This window comes from Lepidochelys olivacea (genome assembly GCF_965140295.1).
Source record: "Lepidochelys olivacea isolate rLepOli2 genome assembly, chromosome: 1".
Taxonomy (NCBI): Eukaryota; Metazoa; Chordata; order Testudines; family Cheloniidae; genus Lepidochelys; species Lepidochelys olivacea.
Window position 1 is genome coordinate 207,806,395 of NC_140411.1, and position 21,023 is coordinate 207,827,417.

Here is a 21,023-nt window from a genome sequence, read left to right on the forward strand (position 1 = left end):
TAAGCTTGCACAAAAGAAGTGTACACACCCCAGTTGTGGGTGCATACTTATAGCAGGGGTGAAAGTAAGTAGAGTGACTTACTGGTACACTGGGGCCAGCGCTGGCCTTTGGAAGGGGCGGGGCCTAGGGTGGAAGGGCGGGGCTGAGGGGGTCAGAGCCAGCCCCAGCCCATCCTGTAAGGTAAGTGCCCCGCCCTTCTTTCTCCTCCTTCCCCCCCTCCCCCACTGGGGTAGCAGCAGCAGCCCCGGGCTCTGGGGGCTATTTAAAGGGCCCGGGGCTCCCCTGCTTCTACTGCCCCGGTCCTTTAATTAGCCACTGGAGCTCTGGGGACGCAGCGGGGATCCAGCGGCTATTTAAAGGACCGGGGCAGCAGAAGCAGGGCAGCCACAGGCCCTTTAAATAGCCCCCAGAGCCCTGGGGTAGCAGGGGTTCCAGGGGCTATTTAAAGGGCCGGGGCTCCAGCTGCCTCTGCAGTCCTGGTCCTTTAAATAGCCCCCGGAGCCCCGGGGTAGCGGCGGCAGGGCTCCAGCGGCTATTTAAAGGGCCAGGGCGGTAGAAGTAGGGGAGCCCCAGGCCCCCCGCCGCTACCCCAGGGCTCCAGCAGCGGGGCTCTGGAGGCAATTTAAAGGGCCTGGGGCTCCATCCACTGCGGGGGCCCCAGACCCTTTAAATTGTCCCCTGGGGAAGCCAGGCTGCCCCAGTACTGTGCACCGGCTCTTGCTAGTATGCCCTACGGGACCTATCAGCTTATTTTCACCTCCGACTTATAGCAAACATTACACTTTCCAAAGGGTCACACAACAGAAAATGTTTAGAAGTATACAACTGTACAAATATGTGAGATGATCACATGTGCATGTAATTCATTTCCTTCCCTCGGTTGCTCCATAGACAGAAACGCAGCACATAGCTCTTTAAAACCAAATTGCAACAGAAATATTCCCTTTAACTAGCTGGTCAAATTAACAACAATATTGTTATAGATAAAAGGCAGAAAGGAGCACCAAACAAATATTTCTTGTTAAACAGGAGGCCCAAAGGGAAACCATGGTGTGTGCCTATTCAAGGTTAATTGGGGGGGGGGGGGGGGGAGGGAGGGAGCCTAGATCTTCTTCCACTGTCCAGCCCAGAATCCCTCACACGATTACGTTTACTGACAAACAACAATGCAAATTCTCTTTTAAAAACCCAGTGTTTAATCTGCACAGGGTGTGGATGCGGAATCAATACTCACTGCTAACTTTCATGCTGCCAAATGCTGAAGGCTGCTGCACTGGTTTGCAGCTCTCTGCAAAGGAGGTGGTTCTGGGCCGCCCTGACATGGTCTCTCTCTCTCTCCCTCTGATCACCTCTCCTCCTTTCTTCCTTTCGCCTTCTTCTCTTCCTGGTGGTTGGTGTGCGTGCCTCTCAGGTGGAGAGGGATAAAAAATGCAACATTAAATTCCAGCCCCCTCCCCCTCAGGGGAAACCCTCTCCCCCTCTGAATCTCTCTTCTCAGGGCTTCTTCACTCCTCGTTTATAAAACCATCCTTCCCAGCACCACCACTGGGTCCAACAACTGCCTCCACCCAGCACACAAGCCCCCCCCCGATGCTGCTCCTGCTGCGGGCTGCGAAACAGTGGGGGTTGCTAGGCCTTGCTGCCCCCACCCTGGGAGCCAGTCACATGGGGCGCAGGCTACAGCCGAGCTCCTCTTCTTCCCTCGCTGGTTTTTCTCCTTCTCTCTCTCTCCCCCTCCCCCTCCTCTTAGGGAGGCAGCAGCGGCAGCGATGGCACTATTTTCTCCGGCGGAAGGATCTCCGGCTCTGCGCGTTGCTCCGCGAGGCGACGGCAAAGGCGAGCGTGGAAGAGGACTCGGCGCGGGCGCTGGGATCCTCGGCGGGCGGAGTGGGGGAGTGAAGCGGTCGGGCGCCCTCGCTCGCTCCGGCTCCTCAGTGCGGGGATGAGGCGACGGCTCCGGCGCGGCTCCTCATAGCGCCCGCAGGGGCAGCGGGCGGCGGCTCGCGCTGAGGCGGCTGCAATGCGGGCGGCGGCCGCAGGCGGCGGCACAGGCCATGGCGGCAGCTCCCGGCCCCGGCTCCTCCTCAGCCGGCTTCAGAGCCCTGGCGGCGGCTGCTCCCCTGGGCGCCCAGGGCACATGGGACCCGCCGACGCGGCCGGACCCTCCTGCCGCTCCCCCGCGCCGGTTCCGGCGCCGGCAGCTGCTGCCTCCTGCCGGGAGCCCCCGCGGCCGCGCCGATCAGTCCCTTTGTCCCCGCTGCTGCCGCCGCTCCGTGCCGGGCTCCTGCGGCTCCTGCTGCTGCGGCCGCTGCTGCGCTCTGTGTGTGCCGTGCGCCAACGCCGCGCAGCCGCCTATCCCCGTCGCCGCCCTACGCTGCGCAACGGCCTTAAGCAGCTTCTGTGAATACCCAGTCAAACCGCCCGAGCCCTCCGCACGGCAACACCCGAAGCACATCGGGGCCAATCCCGCGGTGGATACGGTAATTACCTCACTCGCGTGGGGCCAATCACCGAGCGGGAACGGAAACATCCGGAATACATCGGGGCCAATCGTGAGGCCGGTACGGAACTAGCCGAACCTACCCGAAGATAATCAGAGACCCAATCAAAAGCCGTTGCCGCCGCCCTAGCAGCCCCGAGGGCCGATCCAATAGAAAGAGCTTTCTCCTCAAGCCAATCAGAAGCCGCTCAGTCACTCTACAGGGCTTCAAACTGAAGCCTGGGGCGCTGAGCGGCTGCGTGCTGTAACTTGTCATGTGATTGGCTAAGAGGGATGAGGCGGCGAGCCAGTTCTCTGCGCGGTACCAATCTCCAGCGGCGTGCTGCCTGTAACGCGCATCCCTATTGGGGGACGGGCGGGCCAGGGGCGAAGCCGCGGCGCTGAGCCCATTCGTGCCCGAGGGGAGGACCCGAGCCCGGCCCTTTCCCGCGCGGGGAGGGGCTGCTCCCCCACCCCGCCGTGACCTGAGGAGGCGGCGGGAGGGGGAGCCGCAGCCGCCTGCGGGGGGGCTCCGGCTCCGCCCGCGCAGCTCAACGTGGCACCGCGCGGCCCGTCTGCAGCAGCGCGCCGCGGTGACCTCCCGCCCAGCGGCCCCGGCCCCCCCCACGCCCGGCTGGCGGCTGGGACGTGCCAAGGCAGCCCTGGCTCTGCCCAGGGTCGCCCTGGGGTCTCCGGGCATGAACGATGACTCTTTTGAATTCAAGAGCCTGTCATGTGATGAAACCGCCAGGAATCCCTCCAGCCGCAGCCAGCAACCCGAGCTCTGCCCTGCGCCCGCCCGCACCTGCTCCCCCGGCCTCCATAGCCTGAGCCCACAGCCCCCCACAGCTGCGCCTGCTGCGAGCCCTCCGGACAAAGGCGTAACGCTGCACCTGTTCCCTTCCCTTCCCAGGGGTTGGCAGGGACTAGGTGGTACAGGGTGGGGGCGTCGCATTAAGCATGAGCAACGCCTGTGGTCTGCTGGTAAAGCCTGTCCATCAACGCACACCCTTGTGCAGTCTCTGTGTGCCGCAGGTGTAACAGGAATGACTGTTTCAAAGAGTTTAAAAATGGTGTTGGGGTACTTTTATGTGACTTTTGCCTTTAAGGCCAACAGTCTAAATTACCTTGAGTTTTGCTCTACATGGTGCAGGAACTTCTTTAAAATGTCCAAAAATAGTTATGTGAAACAAAATGTTATGATTTAAGGTCTATTATCTTGGGAATTTCCTAAAAGCAAGTGTTGGGGGAAGCTGTGAATCTTCTGTGTGTAATTATATGAAGTTACCTTTTTGATCTCTGCCAAGACATAAAAGATCAGACTTCCAATCTGTCACTACTACTGCACTGAATAGTCCCTGTCATGCACCTTAGGAAATTTTTCTGGAGAAATTCCACAGTTGGGGAAAGGAGACATTTCTGTGAAAGGTTTCAGAGTAGAAGCCATGTTACTCTTTATCTGCAAAAAGAACAGGAGGACTTGTGGCACCTTAGAAACTAACAAATTTATTAGAGCACAAGCTTTCGTGGGCTACAGCCCACTTCATTGGATGCATAGAATGGAACATGTAGTAAGAAGATAGATAGATAGATATACATACAGAGAAGGTGGATATGGCAACTTCCACCTTCTCTGTATGTCTATGTATTTCTATGAAAGGTTGCTCTTAAAAAAAAAAAAAAAAATGACAAGATGCTTAGACTAGGTTTGGAAAACTGGAAGTAGCCTGGGATTATCAGGCAGAGGGGAACAGGAGGATTTGGTAAATGGTGTGTGATAAATTCAGAACCATGTGATAAAGTTTAAAACTAATTTAAAATGGTCCTGCTCAGCACTTTGCTCATCTCAGGGCACAGGGAAACCTAGTACAGGTTTCTTTACCACATGGCTATCAAACGACATAAACAGATTTGATAGATGGGTACGATGCTTACCAAAAACTGAAACAGGATAAGTGAGGCCTAGTCTGTATTTTGCTGGTGTAGCTATATGGCAAACCCTCCTTAATGCAGACACAGTTTCAACAAAACAAAGTGTTTTTGACAGTGTAGCTTATACTGGTTCATTGAGCAAACAAAAGCACTTTTTTGCCAGTATAACTCTGTCTACTCTAGGACTTTTCCCAGCATAAGAATGTTGAGGAAAAAAATCACACCCCGAGCTGAAGTTGCTATACCAGCAAGCATTTCTAGTGCAGACCTGGCTGATGGTAACTAAAACCCTATCCTTTATAACAAGTTTATTTCCAAGTAGAGCTGCTTTAAAAATAAACTCGGTAACTAACTCAAAATGGTCCTTTGCTCACCCCAGCGCAGTGTAGCCAAGGATGCTTGCTGGAAGTATTCTGGTCTTTCTGGGAAATGACCTATGTTTCTAAGTAGTCCAAGGGACCAGAGATTATTTAAGGTCTGGATCTCATGAACTACCAGGGATAGAAACTATAATCCTCTACCACTGAAAAGTTAAAAGTCCTATGAAATCTGGTTACAGTGAACTTCAAGGGCAGCTGCGGGCCGCAGTTTAAATATTGATAGTGCCCAGCTATATATTATATTGTAGTTCTTTTTTATAATTATAATGAAATTCATGTAATTTAAAAAAAAACCACCGATCACGATCCGTGTCGCACCGCTTACATTCTGAAATCCACCTTCCTGGACTTCCTTGCAGCAAACTCACTTCCCAGATGTATATGGTCTCGCTACCCTCTGTGGATTTTTTTTAAATGTAATTACACATTTGCAACACTACGAGCCCATGTCTTGGGAACTGGGTGGCTCTTGAAGGGCCTACATGTGCCCTGGTGCTGAGGGACTCCAGGACCTTCCAGCGTGGAGGAGGGGCTCTCAGATCTGTTTTCTCTGGGGGTTGGGAGAGGGAGGGGAGGCGGAAAAGCAGATGGATGGAAGACCCCAGTCCTGGTGGGTGGTAGAGAGAGCAGACTTGTGGGGTCCCAGGACCTCGTACTGTGGGTAGGGGGACCCCCAAGACTGGAGAGCTGAAAGGCAAGGAGGACCCTGAGGAAGGGGGGTGATAAGGGCTGGCCCTGGCCTGGAAGTGGCATTGGAGGACCCCAACCAGTGCTGGGAGAGGGGAGAAAGGGCAGTGGAGGGGGAGGTGTGAGGTACTGGGGGGACACCAGTGGTGGGCGAGGGACGATGGAGACTACTAGCTGGCACTCACCTGTGCTAGGGACGAGGAGGCCCCCTGTGCTGGTGGAGGGTTCCGCCAGAAAATGGAAGGGTCCATCCTTGGCGGAAGGGTAGGGTAAGCCTGCCTTGCCACTAGTGGTTGGGGGACGCTAGGACTCTGCAGTGGCAGGCGATGTTGGGAGCCGGCAGAGCGGAGCAGGCTGGGGCAAGCCTGTGGGGCTGCAGGCAACAAAAAGAAATAAATGCCCAGCTGGTGAATGCGGGGGGTGGGTCCGACCCCTGCTGCTGCTGTCAGGCCCCCCACTAGTCCCCTAGGCCACCCTGCCCTCCCAGGCATCTCCCTGAAGCGCAGGTCCCCGGGCAGTTGCCCCTGTCCATCCTATGGACGGGACTGCTCTGCTTTTCACATAATGTGTAATTAGACTGTGGAACTCATTGGCACAGAATGTCACTGAGGCCAAGAACTTAGTCCTGGATCCACAAAGGCACTTAGGCACCTAAAGCCCAGACTTAGGAGGCTAAGTCCCAGTTTTAGGCACCACTGCAATCCACAAAGCCCACACTTGGTCCCTACATTTTTGCTGTAAAAGGTCCAGTAGGTGCCTAAGTTTCTGCCTCTAAGCATGAGTGCTGCTGCCTCAGGCAAGTGTCCAGATGCCTATCTCACACCTAACACCCAGCATGATACTCAAACCAGGTGAAGATAGGCAGGGCAGCACCTATGTCACCTGCAGGGTTTGATCTGGTACAATGCTCAGAGCATACCTGGCTCCACACAAGATAGCCAAAAAAGGACGCAGCCTCCCTGATTACCTTTAGCCCAGGGGTTAGGATACTTAACTAGGAGGTGGGAGACTATAGTTCAATTTCCCCTTCTGCCTCATGAGGCAAAGGGAGTTAAACAGGGTTTTCCCACCTCTCAGATGAGGTGATTGGACCATAGGATAATTCTGATGGAGGTTTCTCTCATATTCTGTTGTTGAAGCCATTCCACTTTGTATAAATAATCCAATATTAATTGGGCCAGAAACATTGAGAATGACTCTATAGTTGAGTGGCTAAATGAGGCAGGGGTTCTGTGGAAAAAATAGTATGTGATCACATAAATATTTATAATAATGCATATGCACATGGGGGCCAAATTAAGGTTACACAAGCAAACTTAATTCTGGTATTTCCTAACTTCTGAGGGCTTGATTTTGCAACCTTAATGCTCTTTTATCATAGTTTTAGGGGCTTTCTTAAAAGAAACTTTTTTAAAAAATCCCTGCATGGATCATAAGCATGGCTGAAATCTTTCAATCCACCACACAGAGTTCTGCCACTTGAAGTAATGAAGTAACTGCTAGCAGTAGTAGGATGTTATCCTCTATGTGGACCAGGACCAAAGGGATATAAGTCATACCTTGCTGTGGATTTCATTGCTATTTGCTAACAGCAAAGGAATGGTGAGACTGAGGAATCCTGGGTTCCATTCCCAGCTGTGGAGGGGAGTGTCTTCTTGTGGGCACAGACCCTCTTGCCTGTTCCACACTCTTTCTGTCTTGCCACAGACCTGTCTTTTCCCTACCCCTAGCTTTTCATCCCTATCCCTTTCTCATTGGTGCATCCTTGTGTCCCTCTCCAGGCTCCTCATCCAATCTTAGTCTCTTTCACCTCCACCCTGTACATAGCTCTTTTCCCCAATCTCTTTGCCCAACCAGCTTCCCCCACACTCTAGCTCCTTGTCAGATCTATCTTCTCTCCCCACCAGCCCTCATTTCCCCCCTCCCAGGACTCATTTGCTCTCAGTGTTCTCCACCCCACCCCCCCCGCAACCAGTCCCTCACCTGCTCCCAGTCTCACACCCCCTTATTCCCAGCTCCTACTTTCTCCTTCCCCACCCTTCAGTCCCAATCTCACCAGGCTCTTCATCTCAATCTTCTTTCCCTTCCTCCTGGTTTGACTCTTGTACCCGCTGTATTCAAGTCAGGCAGCTTCCTACTCCACACTACCTGGGCACCAGCAGGCAATGGGGTGGGAGCATGTGTCTTTGAAAGCACAAGAGAAACCGCATCTCTGTTCTCAGTTCTGTTTACTAGCACCACAGCAATCCAGAGCAGCAACTACAGAGAACTTCAGGATTTGCCCATGTAGCCTTGGGCTGGAGCATGCTCAGTCACTCTCTGGGGATGGCACATGTGCGGTCTGGTCAGCCCTAGAACCTATGAGGAGATGGAACATGCTCAGGGTGCAGAGAATCTTCAGAGATTTTAGCCACTAAACTTTCTAAAAAGTCACCACTGAGTATGTGCAAACTAAGATTTTTCTATAGCTCAGCCAAATTTGGATAGATTTTCACAGGACCAGAACAAGGCACAAGTCTGGCACGAAGGCCAAATTTCTGCTAATTTTCAAACTCCAAAGCGTGGGGTTTTCCCACAGAAAAGGTTACCTGGATGCATTTACAGGGGAATCTCAAGCAATAGTAAAGAGGTTATTTTACCTCTATATTTGGCACTTGTGCAACTGCTGCTGAAGTACTGTGTCCAGTTCTGGGTGTCAACAATTCAAGAAGGATGGTGATAAGCTGGAGAGGGTTCAGAGAAGAGTCACATGAATGATTAAAGGATTGGAAAACATGCCTTTATGTGATAGACTCCAGGAGCTCAATCTATTTATCTTAACAAAGAGAGGGTTAAGGCAGTGTTTCCCAAACTTGGGATGCCGCTTGTTCAGGGAAAGCCCCTGGCGAGCCGGACCGGTTTGTTTACCTGCTGCGTCCGCAAGTTCGGCCGATCGCGGCTCCCACTGGCCGCGGTTTGCCTCTGCAGGCCAATGGGGGCTGTGGGAAGCCACGCGGGACGTACTGGGACGTACTGGCCGCCGCTTCCCATGGCCCCCATTGGCCTGGAGCGGCGAACCGTAGCCAGTAGGAGCCACGATCGGCCGAACCTGTGGACGCAGCAGGTAAACAAACCGGCCTGGCTCGCCAGGGGCATTCCCTGAATAAGCGGCGCCCCTAGTTTGGGAAACACTGGGTTAAGGGATGATTTAATTACTGTCTACAAGTACCTACATGGGGGAAATTATTTGATAATGAGCTCTTCAATCTAGCAGAGGAAAGTATAACAATCCAATGGCTGGAAGTTGAAGCTAGATAAATTCAGACTGGAAATAAGATACAAAATTTTAACAGTGAGGGTAATTAACCACTGAAACAATTTACCAAGGGTGGGTGTGGATTCTCCATCACTGGCCATTTTTAAATGATTGGATATTTTTCTGAAAGATCTGCTCTGGGAATTATTTAGGGAAGTTCTATGGCCTGTGTTATACAGGAGGTCAGACTAGATGATCACAATGGTCCCTTCTGGCCTTGGAATCTATGAATACAGGTTTCAGAGTAGTGGCCGTGTTAGTCTGTATCCGCAAAAAGAAAAGGAGGACTTTTGTTAGTCTCTAAGGTGCCACAAGTCCTCCTTTTCTTTTTATGCATATACAGAGTCCCTGTACATTATTGTCTGCCAGGCTCTGTGCCTCTCACAAAGAAAGCTCAGGTTCATTCACTAACTTCCTGGCTTGAGCCTTCCTTTAGCAACCAAGTCTGGCCAGCCACAGTCCTCAGACCATACCTTGCCTCCCAGCAAGGCTTCTAGTTCCTGACTATCCCTACCTTTCTACACTCTTTCCCTTCCCAGCCTCCCCTTTAAACTCTTTAAACTCTTTAAAAAGAGTTCCCCCTTTTTAAAACCTAATCCAGAGCAAGTGTGGGTATCTGGCCTTTAACCCTCCCCAGCCCAGGATGGGATCTCAGCCTGTCACAAGGACATTCTTATTGGTAGATAAAATTCTGAATTAATGAATATAGACAGCACAATTTTGTATGATCTCTAGTGTCCTAAAATTAATTGATTTAATCAACTGGTTGGTCGCAAATATCCCACTAATAAAAGTACTTAATGGTACTTCACTGTGGACTTGCAGCATAGACAGTGACAAAAATACAATGGGCTGTTTCAAATAAAGGAATATGTTGAATGACCTCCACCCCAGTCAATTAGTCATCCAGGTCTCTCCCATCAATCATCTTGCTTGCTATAGTAAATGCATTTCTGATACTCTGATCTTGGGGCTGTGTCAGTGGGGAGGGATAGCTCAGTGGTTTGAGCATTGGCCTGCTAAACCCAGGGTTGTGAGTTCAATCCTTGAGGGGGCTGTTTAGGGATCTGGAGCAAAAATTGGGGATTGGTCCTGCTTCAAGCAGGGGATTGGACTAGATGACCTCCTGAGGTCCCTTCCAACCCTAACCATCTATGACTTGCTGATTTTGTGGGAAGAGATACAATGTTTATGATGCAGATGGACAATTCTGTGTTGTGTTCAGCAGAGCTGTCCATTGCAAGGGCAACTTTTAATGTCTATCTTCCATTTTTAAGCCAAGCCACTAAGATAGCTACAGTCACCAGGCATTCCTGTTGCTTCTATGCAACGTAGGTAGGTTGCAAACCTGGAAGAACACTGAGGAATTGAAGATTTTGCTATAATGAAAAGATCTCTCTCAACAGTTCCAGACATGTTGCAGCAAAACAAAGCTGTGATCTGTTCTTTCACCCATCACCCCTGAGGGAAGGAAGCTCTTTAAAAGTCAGTGTCTCATTTCTGACTGCATCAAAGCAGCCTAGACTGGTCACAAAGGGAAATTATTTTATCATAATCCTGTAAAAGGCGAGGCAATATCTCAGTTGTCCAGGTTTCACATGCACAGAGATTGGCAGCTACTCTCTAAATCCTATGAATTCTTTTTAAAATTCTGGATTTCGAGTAGCTATGGCAGGTTTTGGCCAGTGTGAAACCTAGCTTTCCCCTTGCTGCTGCAAGACTGTTAACTTTCTGGATTATGAGAAAGCTTGTCCAGTGCCACTAAATAAACAGGACTTTGCTGCTCCACTATAAAATCATCTGTTTTACTTCCATGACCATTGCCACTTGCAGTCTGATTGCACAGCGAGTCAAGTTCCCATGGGCAGAGATTTTGAAATATATCATCAGACCTCTCTGGCTTCCTCTTGGTGTTGTTTCAGTGCTGTTGGGGTCTGCAAAATCTCCACTTAGGTGTGTGATAGAAATCCCAAATTTACAGTAGCAGATACATTTCTGAATGTGAGAGGGGCTCTTGGCTTGTTAGTTAGCCTATGGTTCCATTCCAATTTGAGCCAGAAGTCAGGTGACCCTTATAACTGAAGTTTTCTTGCTCGATGTGTATAAACACATAATGCAACCACACAAAGAAGTAAGATTGCATTAACTGAAACCGATGATTACAAACAACTGACCCTCACGGAGTAAATGGTCATTATCTAAAAATTAATTTGTATCGGATCTCTCTGGAGAGAAGACAGCGATCTCCGGAGCTGACATCTCAGGTTTTTTTTCCCCTTCATTTCTCCCCCTGTTCAGGCTCTTTTATTGCTTATTCATTGCCTGAACATACATTTTGGTTTCTTCATTATGACCCAAGGCCTGTTGTCTGGGATAAGTAGGAACATGTCCTCTCATGCTGTTGGTCTTATAATGTTCAGCACATCTTTAGCATCCAGCAGCGGAGGACCTCAAAGTGCTTTGCAAATGTGTATTAAGTAAGCCTTGAAATCATTATTAGCCCCATTTTCCAGAGACAGTAACTAAAGCTCAGAGCGTTTGTGATTTTTCCATGGTTACACAAGTCAGTAAGCAAAGCCAAGATTCTTGACACCCAGTTCTTTCCTTTAACCAATAGACCACATTTCTTCCCCAGGGCCTAGTTCTGTTGTCATTTTATTTTGAGGGCCAAATGCTGCCTTCAGATATAGTCGTGTGGCTGTAATACAAGTTACTGAGAACTCGGTGCTTTTACATTGCAGGGCAGAATATAACCCAAAGAATTTATCCTATGACACAATAGCTGATCAGCTAATGCAGTGCGTATAGGGACAGGAAGGACTGCATAGCTGATTTACTGACGCACACGGATATCAAATATTCTGGGAAATCTCTCTCTCCATCAGAGCAGCATGGGGGCTGGATTAAGAAGCAGGAGAGTACTTGATGTACTATTATTGGTATGTAAACCATTGTAATGGGGCTAACATGCGCTGATATTCACAACCATTATAATCTACCACAGAGAGAGATTTAACTGTCAGAGGAAAATCAGTCTTTATCTAGCATCTTTATTATTTGGGTAAGCAGTTCAAAAATAGCTGTGCTCTAACAAGGGCTTTTATGTATTGTAATAATTTATAGTGTAACCCACTATTCAAGGCCCTGCCCAGCATTGCTACGAATACAAGACGCAGAGGTGTTGGCCCACGTTACTTCCTGTTGTTCTCTGGGGTTTTAAGCATCTTCCTTGCTTATTTGAATTAGATCATGTATGTAGTTTTGCACTCTCCCTGAAAACTGCCAAATACCCCTCATAGGATTCCCAGCTGTTTAGATTTGCTCTACATGATAAAGTTACTGTATCCTGATGTATTAGAGGCTGCCATGATACTGCAACTTTTGTTTGTTCATGTCCCTCCCTGCAGACTGCCTAAGACACTGTGAGGTGCCACTGAGCCTCCTAATCTAGTTGTACTAGGTACTGATAGACTTTCTCAGCTATTGAAGGCACCAAGATGCTCCAGGGGCACATCAGGGCCTGAGACTCTGTGCCAATGACGTGGTTCTGGGAGAGGGGCAAGCTGATGCTTCCGATATGCCATTCTGATGTTTCCAATGAATAACTTTTTTAGTAACAGATCAGAGTGCGTGCACTGAATGATGCAGTGAACATAATGAATGAGATGGGTCATACAGGCTGCTCTGTGCCTTCATTCGCACCCCATTCTGATTGTGATTACCATTATATAAATCTGTAGTGAATCCAGCGATATTGGTGATGGATCAATGTCCATGACAAATGTTGGGCAGTGAGAGACTGGACTCTTGCCAAACGTGATCACATAATTAAAGACTGTGTTGTAACATAGTGGGTCTCACACTGTGGTCCATGGATCACTTGCTGCTGAAGTGCAGAGAGTGGTGTGGCGTGGCTCGCCTCCTGGTTTTCAGCGGCTAACTTTCACAAAGACAGTGAAAAATACACCAGGTACTTCCCTAATCATACGTTTCAATGTCGACCATTGCTGTAGCTGCAACAGGGATGTTGTGTGATACTGGATGGAAGGAAGGTATCAAAAACACAATCACTCTAGTAAGATGTGGTCTACAGTGTAATAACACTCAAAATGCATTGTAAGGAGAATTAAGGTTACGTGTGCCACCGTTAAACTCAGCATTTCCTGACTTTTGTGTTCTTAACCAGGCAACCTTAACATTCTTTTGATATAGTTTTTTTAATGGAATTTATTATAAAAAGATATCCACTGAGTAAACTGTAGGGATCATTTAGATTAAACTGGTGCTGGCTTTGTGGGTCATCCCCACCACCCACAAACACACCCTGAGTAGGGTGATGTCTTCTTACTTTTAATAACATTATTGCTAGGCAGAAGTACTGGTAGTTTACAATACTCTTGGGTTTGTAAAGTGCTGCACAGAAAATACAAACCAGGACCCTGCCCCGAAGAGCTCACTATCTGTGCTGCCATAACATATATAGAAAGTTTCATTAAACAATCACAGTAGATTTTATTTTTTAGACATAAGCTATCAAGAGTCGCAGTAATTGTCCTAAATGTCACTGTGTTAGTGCTGCCTGCCTGTCTTATCCAATTGACCAAAATTTACTTATAAAGTGAAACTTTACTATCATTTCCTGCAGGAGAGTCTCCTGAACTCCCTTCCAACAAATGTCGCTTTCTAGAAGGGAGGATGATGACTCTGAGTTCACCTGGGGACTAGTCTTGTGTCTTGTAATAGTGGCAGATGTTGGATGTCAGGAATTTACTTCCAAAATGCGGGATTTCAAGGTAGCCAGGGCTCCTGGATTTTATCCCCAACTCTGCTACTGATTAACTGTTTGGTCTTGGACAAGTCACTTTACTCAGTGCTTCAGTTTCCCCATTATTTTAGAGAGATAGAGCTACTGATCTACCCCTGGGTGATAATAAGACGACCATCTGCTTGCAACGAGCTATGAACATGCAGAGTGCTGAGTACATGCTAGTTATTGTTAATAACATGCTCTATATGTGCAGAACCAGTGCGGAGCTCCTGTACCCTAATGAGCTTGCTCTGGGGAGCACTGCAGAGTGCTGCTCTGTCTCCCTTCTATCTTTTGAAGTTCATTTTTTCCTCTTGTCCACAAGTGATAGCCGAGGGGGAACTGTTGTTATCAGGCTCCTCTGGAAAACCCTTTCCAGCAGAAACACAGGGGAGTTGACTGCCCTAAACAGCTCATCCATTTCAAACATCTCAAATGTAATAACTGCCTTACTGCACAGGATTGCCTGGTTGGGCTGGATAGTACAATGCTGGAATGGGTATGGGCTTGTTACCACCTGACAGAGCACCCTGGGAAAGGGGCAGGAACTCTGGATCCAGCTGGGCCATGCAAAGTGTAATGGGGACTATAGAGAAGCAATTCATTCTCCACGGAGGGGCATATAATGGAGAATACAGAGAAGGGAGAACTGTCTGCCCATATCCTTAGTCACCAGCTAAATCATAATTAAATAAAATTAATAAATCACAAACATAAATGTTTAAATCATTAAACAGAATAAAGCACCATACAGACACCAGTGAATCTCTCCTCCCAAGACCTCACCCCCAAGAAGGTCAGAATTATTCCCATTTTACAGAACGAGAAACTTGAGGCATTGCAAGTCGAAGTGACTTTTCCAGCATCGGGGATGACACGCAGTCCTGGGTTTAGACTCCCACCTATGCTCCTAGCTGCAGGAATGGGCACTGAACCCAGGACTTTCCTGCTCCTAAGACACAAGTCCTGTCTACTTGAGCTACACGGGAACATTCCTTTGCTACTAGTAGTAGTATGGTTTTTATCTTCCAGGGGTCTACAGCTGCTCAGGGAAGTAAGAGACACAAAAGTCACTGCAAGAGACTGTGGTAAAAACACCTTTCATTTTAAACAATGTTTTGAACAAGTTAAGAGAAACAGAAACCATAGAAAGTACAAATCAACCAAAGGTAAAGTACAAATCAAGTTAATTGGACAAAATAAATGAGTGAGATACCCTCTTAATGGGAGTCCTCTTCCCAGCTTGTTCCCAACCCCACAGACAGCGCAATATCTGACGCATGCAAAATGGTAGCCACACCTAAGAGACCGCATGGAGCACAAGTTCCCACACTGTGGTCTGTGAACCACTGGTGGCTGCAGAACACTTGCTGGTGGACCACAGAGAGCTGGCTCTTCTCTTTTCCAGCTGTTAAATTGCATTACAAGACGCTTAACCTCCATGAAATACTTTCTTAATGTTATTTTTCAGTGTAAGCAAATGTTGTAGTTGCCACAGGGGTGTGAAGTGACAAGCTCTCTATTAAAATGTTCTTCACACTGTGAAAGAGTTACAGAACCCTGGCATGAAGAATAAGGGATTGCCAGGGGTTGCTTGGTAGATATTCAAGTAAACGAGAAACCAGAAATCACAATCTCTCTCTCACACACACACCTGAAATACAGTGAATGCAATGGACTGTGCGCTCAGCAACAGGAGCAATTAACACAGAGATCACCTGTCCACTAGCTGGGAGCAGGCACTTACCCTGCCTTTTGAGTTCCATGTGATAAGGGTCACATTCTTTGCTGTTGGCTCAGAGTACAGCAAGGAGATATATCCTTCCTAGGAGGACAGTCGTAGATTGCAGGCTCTTTGGAGCAGGGACTATTTTTTTCTATGTAAAAAGAAAAGGAGTACTTGTAGCACCTTAGAGACTAACCAATTTATTTGAGCATAAGCTTTCATGAGCTACAGCTCGCCGATGAAGTGAGCTGTAGCTCACAACAGCTTATGCTCAAATAAATTGGTTAGTCTCTAAGGTGCCACAAGTCCTCCTTTTCTTTTTGCGAATACAGACTAACACGGCTGCTACTCTGAAACCTTTTTTCTATGTGTTTGTACAATGCCCAGCACACAGACCCCATAATAATAAAAGGCTTTATACCTCCTTTTCTCTTGCAGCCAGCCTTGTCCACTGCACAGGGCAGCATCCTAGACACCAGCCCTCTCCCACATGACAGGGCTATTGACCTTCTGTAACCCTGACCTTGGTCAGGTGACTGGGGCCAGGCAGTACAGTTCAGTCTCTCAGCAAATCACACCCTTGCTCCACTGAGGTGGGGGTGGAAAGCATTCACTGCTGCCTGCCCACTCTAGCTCCCCCTCCTGTGTGGAGCCACCCAGCAAAGGGATGGAAAGCTGGGAGGGAAGGCAGGGCAGCAGTAGCCTCTCATTGTCAGAGCTCAGAACTACGGCTACTTTTTCCAGTCTCAGCTGCCTAAGGCTAGGGACTGTTTGCTCTATGCCAATAACGTTCCCTGTCTTGCCTGGTGTAAAATACCCACAAGACGCTCACAGACCTGACAGTGCCTCAGAGGTGACCCAACTTTACAACACTAAGGAACTCCCTGGCCATTTGCCCCGAGCTCTGTGGGCTCCCCCTGATTTGCACCTCCATGAGCATCCCCTAAGATCTGCTGAGCCTTGTAGCAGCACCCGCCGCAACTGAGGAACCGCCATTGTATGTTTGAGTCCTTCAGATGTGTGCACTGCCTGCACTTGCAGGGAAAGCTCAGCCAGAGGCCACTGCTTAGGTCTCTGCAGGCTGCACTTGTCCCGTAGGGCATCCCAGCTCTACAAGAGACAGAGCTAGAGTGACTTCCAGCTGGGCGAGCTGAGCTCCAAGCAGCCTGTCACAAAAATAATGGCTATAAATAAAACATCAGCAAAATTCTATTCTATGCTCCATTCATTCACACCAGGCTCCAGCATCTTCCCCTCAGTCCAAGAGGTATGGTTCACCATGCAGAGCTCAGCTGGGGCTTGTCCACAGATTTGAATGAACTCTGCATCACTCCACGGTGGAAGCACTGCCAGGCCCTGTGCATTAATGCCTGCTGGAGCTCCCAAGCAAACAGGGGGAGAGTGCATAGCGCTATATCTTTTTCTAAACCACGCTCCTGTGTCCCCCAACCTCCTTAGGGTGCCTTGTATGCCAGGGGGAGCTAGTGGCCAGTCCCAGTGCTGGGGTGCATTGAGAGAAGTCTTTTGCTCCTTCCCCACCTTGTGCACCTGTACATGTGGCCCACGCTGCATGATTACTTTGTGTCAGTAGGTTCCACCTATTCAATGCATTTCATCAGCAATAGAACTGTCACGCTGGGCAGCCCCAAACACTTGCTTAGACAGCTACGGAAACAGCAGCTTGGGAATGAATACAGCTAGAGGGAAACTGGTTCTCTTCAAATGTTAGAGGTGACAAGTGAAGGAAAACAAAATTGGGATGGTGTCCTTGTTTGTGTCTTTATTATGGACAAAGCAGGGCTGAAAGGTGGGATATTCAAAAGATACATTTTTGATTGTTTTTACCTTAGAAGTCCAGGCCTTGTCAAGCCTGGAAGATTCTATGTGGGCTAAAGCAGTGGTTCTCAGCCAGGGGGCTGGGGCCCTCTGGGGGGCTGCAAGCAGGTTTGAAGTGGGCCACCAAGCAGGGCCAGCATTAGCCCAGGGTAGAAAGACATTAGACTGGGGCCAGCTGGGGTCCAGGGTAAAATGCCAAAGCCCAACCTCATGGGGCTGAAGCTCAGGGCCCTGAGCCCCGTCACCTGGGGCTGAAGCCGAAGCCTGAGTAATGTAGCTTCATGGGGCCCCAGGCAGTTTCCCTGGTTGCTACCCCCTAATGCCGGCCCTGGCTTTTACACACAGAAAACCAGTTATGGTGGCACACGTGGGCCACAGAGTTTTTATCATACCCTGGGGGGCTTCAGAAAGAAGAAGGTTGAGAACCCCTGGGCTAGAGCACTAGTAGAATTCTGGCATTGCCAGCGAGTAATTGAAAGTGGATTTTTACTGACATTGTTTAAAACAGTTTGATCTTTGTTAATGCCTGTCTAACACAGACTTCCATTCAACCAAAATTTCAGCACCCCTCTCCTCTTATATAAAGATGTGGCAGATCGCAAGAACTATCTGAGGTTGTCTCCCCCGAGAGGTTTTCCACCAAAAGCAGGGATACCAGATTTGATATTCCTGATATATCTAAGGTAAAAATGAACAGAAAATACGAAGAAACTCCAAACCTTTCTCACCTATTGTGTACACCATAAAGAAGCACAAAAGGCCACAAACCCAATTTTAAAAAATTGTCTGCAGTGCTGTCAAGCTTTTTCAGCTTTCCCTCTTCAACTCTGCTCAGTATCTACCTGCTGCCATATATTTAAACTGAGTGAAATGCAAAGTCAGATCTGGAGAAGTCAGCCCTGGATTTCATTAGTTTGCTCAGAGACCACAAAACAGAAATAGGAAGTCTAGTGTTTTCTGCCACCCCCAGATTCTTGCTGTGTTGAGAGACTAGCTCATTAAGGCTGAATGCCAAGGTGAAAATAATTCCAAATTTCTTTTTTTACAAATTCTAATTGAATGCAATGTTGGTGAAAGGTTCAAGATTGACAGCTCCAGGGGACAGAAAGTCTCTGTTTGGCTGTGCGCTGTACAGAGCAGGGAGAGCATGGGTCAGAGCTATTCAAGTCTTCCCCATACACTGCTCCTGATGTGTGCAAATCACCTCCTACCCAGACGCAGCCTTCTAGGATGAGAGGGTAGTCCAGTCAGCCTGGTCAATTCAATCCTTGACCTCCCTGCTCCCTGAGTGCTGACAAGAAGGCCAATTAGTGTGATGAGTTTGTATGTGCTGTGGGCACCTGTCCATAGCAACTGGATTAAAACCACCAACTTATTTCAATAATACCACTAACCGGCTATCAGGTGGTTGTGATTGTCAGTCACTCCTGACCTAGATTGGATCTCAATTAGCATCCTAGACAGTTAAAAGCTTTGGACCAGATTCACAAAGGTACTTGGGCACCTAACTCCCATTAATTTCACTAGGAATTAAGCACTTAAGCAGCTTTGTGAATCTGGGCCTTTATATCCCATTCCCAGTCCTCTGAGCGTCACACTTCCCTCAGATGGTACGTTCCTTCCATACTGTTTAAAACGCAACTTGTCTGGGGGGATGCCTCTGGAATAGGACGTCTTCATTTACATTTACACCAATGTGGGTTTCAGATCATCTTTGAAGTTCACGATGGGCTGAGGCCTGCCATAAAGCTTTGCCCAGTGGGCTAGGGACCCGCTAGGCTCTGGGTCTGTGTCAGTGGTGCAGCTGTCACTGGAGTCACCAGGGCTGTGGAAGCAGATTTCACAGTGAGGCTTGTGGCAGCAGCTGAACATCTCCTCCGAGCTGCTACTGGAGTCAGAGTCTGGATAAAGGCACAGGGAGGGCACAAGGGGTTGTTCCAGGTGCCTCCCAGCATCCCCCTGCTGCTGCTGGAGGCTGAGGGGACTGGGGGGATACAACAGCGCATTGTGGCTCTTCACTTGGGCAGAGCCTTGGTGTTTGTTTGAAACTCGGCCATTCCCTTCACGGCTTTGTTCTTCAGGCCGGTTATTCCTGTGCTTCAGCTGGAAGTTGCACATTTTGTCGATGACTGATGAGGAGGGTGATGGCTGATAGAGGAACCTTCCATCACTGGTGTCACTTGCTTTATCCGGAGATGTTTGTGTTAATCTGTCACGGCTCCAAGTGCTCTGTCCACTCTGTGTCCTGCTGACTGCCTTGTTCGGGAGACACCACGCTTGTGGGGTCATAGATGCAGGAAAGTAGGTGGAAGGTGGATGGACTGGGATTCTTCTTCTTCGCCGTCTTGTCCTGTAAGGACTAAGGTAAGTGCAGACACCTGTGTGACTCTCCCAGGGTCTCCAGGCTGCACTCTTTTCATGTTCTGCATTGTGGCTGGGTTGCCTAGGCCCCCTGGATGACGCCTGGGCACTAACTATGCCGCCAATGCTCAGCTCTTGCAAGATTTCCTGCAACTTTTCACTGACCTTTGAGGGCTGCTCCTCAAATGCTGCTGAGCTCTTTGGTTGCTCTGCTCTCCCATCAACTGCTGAGAGATTCTGACTCAATGGTATTGGTGGACTGTCGATATATTTCTTGTTGTTTGGAGGCCTCCATTGCTCTTGGACATCCTTAGAGCCGTATTCGGAGATGTCCATAGTGTTACAAAGCAGTGTCTCATAGCAACTAAGATCTTCTGGTGGAGTGTTTTGGTGCTTTATATGTTTAAGGTTCTGGATGATACCAACACAATCTTGTTTGCCAACAGACACTGGACTGCACTGTGTATCTGGGAGACTGGGACAGTACCAAGGGTTCTGCTCTTGACCAGGGGGAAAATAGTCTCCATGCAGCCCTTCAGCTTCCATGGCACAACCACTGGACTCAACATGGCTATCTGTGTTCTGAGGCAAGATGGAAAAGGATGTGGAAGGAACAGCGAGGTCCATCGAATCATAGCTGCACTCTGCAGACATCAGCCTCGTCAGCTTCTCCTTAGCATTGTTCACTTGCTCCTGGAGGCTTTCGATCACAGCATTTTTCTGTAACAAATCACAAATAAATACATACATCAACTTTGGTGCAGAACACAATGCTAATACTTCATTAAGGTTGTGGATTTAAAGGCAAACAGATCAGAAAGTCAGTCTGTTTTTCAGAGGAAATGCTAGAGTGGCAGTCTTTGGGCTTGATTACTCTTCAAACGCTACCCCAGCAGCACAATTGCAGCGTAGACACTCACTACAGTGACGGGAGAGGTTCTCCCATCGGCCTACATAATCCGCCTCCTTGAGAGGCGATAGCTAGGTCAACAGAAGAATTCTTCCGTTGACCGACTGCAGGTGTGGGAACTAGAGGTGCTGGGGGTGCCTGGCTTGAAGTGGTTTCCATCATATCCAGCGTTTAGTTTGGTTCAAGGGCTCTAAGCGCCCCTACTATAAAAACTGTTCCAGCTCCCCTGCCTCGCGCTGACTACACCGGGGGTTAGGCTGACTTATCTACAGCACTCAGAGTGTGGATTTTTCACACCCCCGAGCGATGTAGCTGGGGCAACTTAATTTGTGAGTCTAGACCTGGTCTTTGAGCTGTCTATTTAGAATAGATGAATGTCCTAGAGACAAAAAAGTGGGACATTAAGAAAATGCAGCAGGAAAAAATTGCTCCATTGGGGCCTACTTACTGGGAAGCAAACCATTACACTGCAGTACAGAAATGGCACTTTTTTGTACAGATCGGAGAATCCAGATGCAATCATTCAAAGTCCCATATAGAACCATCTCCTCTAGCTTCTAGAATTCTAGCCCTGCACAGTTCCACCCCATTAGCTTCTAGAATTTAAAT

At 48.7% G+C, this 21,023-nt stretch overlaps 2 protein-coding genes across 10 annotated transcripts in view; both read right to left on the reverse strand.

Annotated features, from left to right (window-relative positions):
- GSK3B (glycogen synthase kinase 3 beta) overlaps window positions 1–2,587 on the reverse strand; it is a 268,723-nt gene extending 266,136 nt beyond the window's left edge. Inside the window, exon 1 of one of the 5 annotated variants that reach the window (XM_084635608.1) lies at window positions 1,236–2,587. In XM_084635608.1, coding sequence (XP_084491734.1) covers window positions 1,236–1,323 — 88 coding nt within the window. In that variant the 5' untranslated portion in view covers window positions 1,324–2,587. The remainder of the gene's footprint in view (window positions 1–1,235) is intronic. The other 4 variants (XM_084635606.1, XM_084635609.1, XM_084635605.1 and 1 more) reach the window with 4 other exon arrangements.
- Window positions 2,588–15,574: 12,987 nt separating this feature from the next.
- Window positions 15,575–21,023, reverse strand: part of GPR156 (G protein-coupled receptor 156) — a 66,657-nt gene continuing 61,208 nt past the window's right edge. For all 5 annotated transcript variants that reach the window (XM_084647721.1, XM_084647718.1, XM_084647720.1 and 2 more), the window contains one exon: window positions 15,575–20,224. In XM_084647721.1, coding sequence (XP_084503847.1) covers window positions 18,830–20,224 — 1,395 coding nt within the window. In that variant the 3' untranslated portion in view covers window positions 15,575–18,829. The remainder of the gene's footprint in view (window positions 20,225–21,023) is intronic.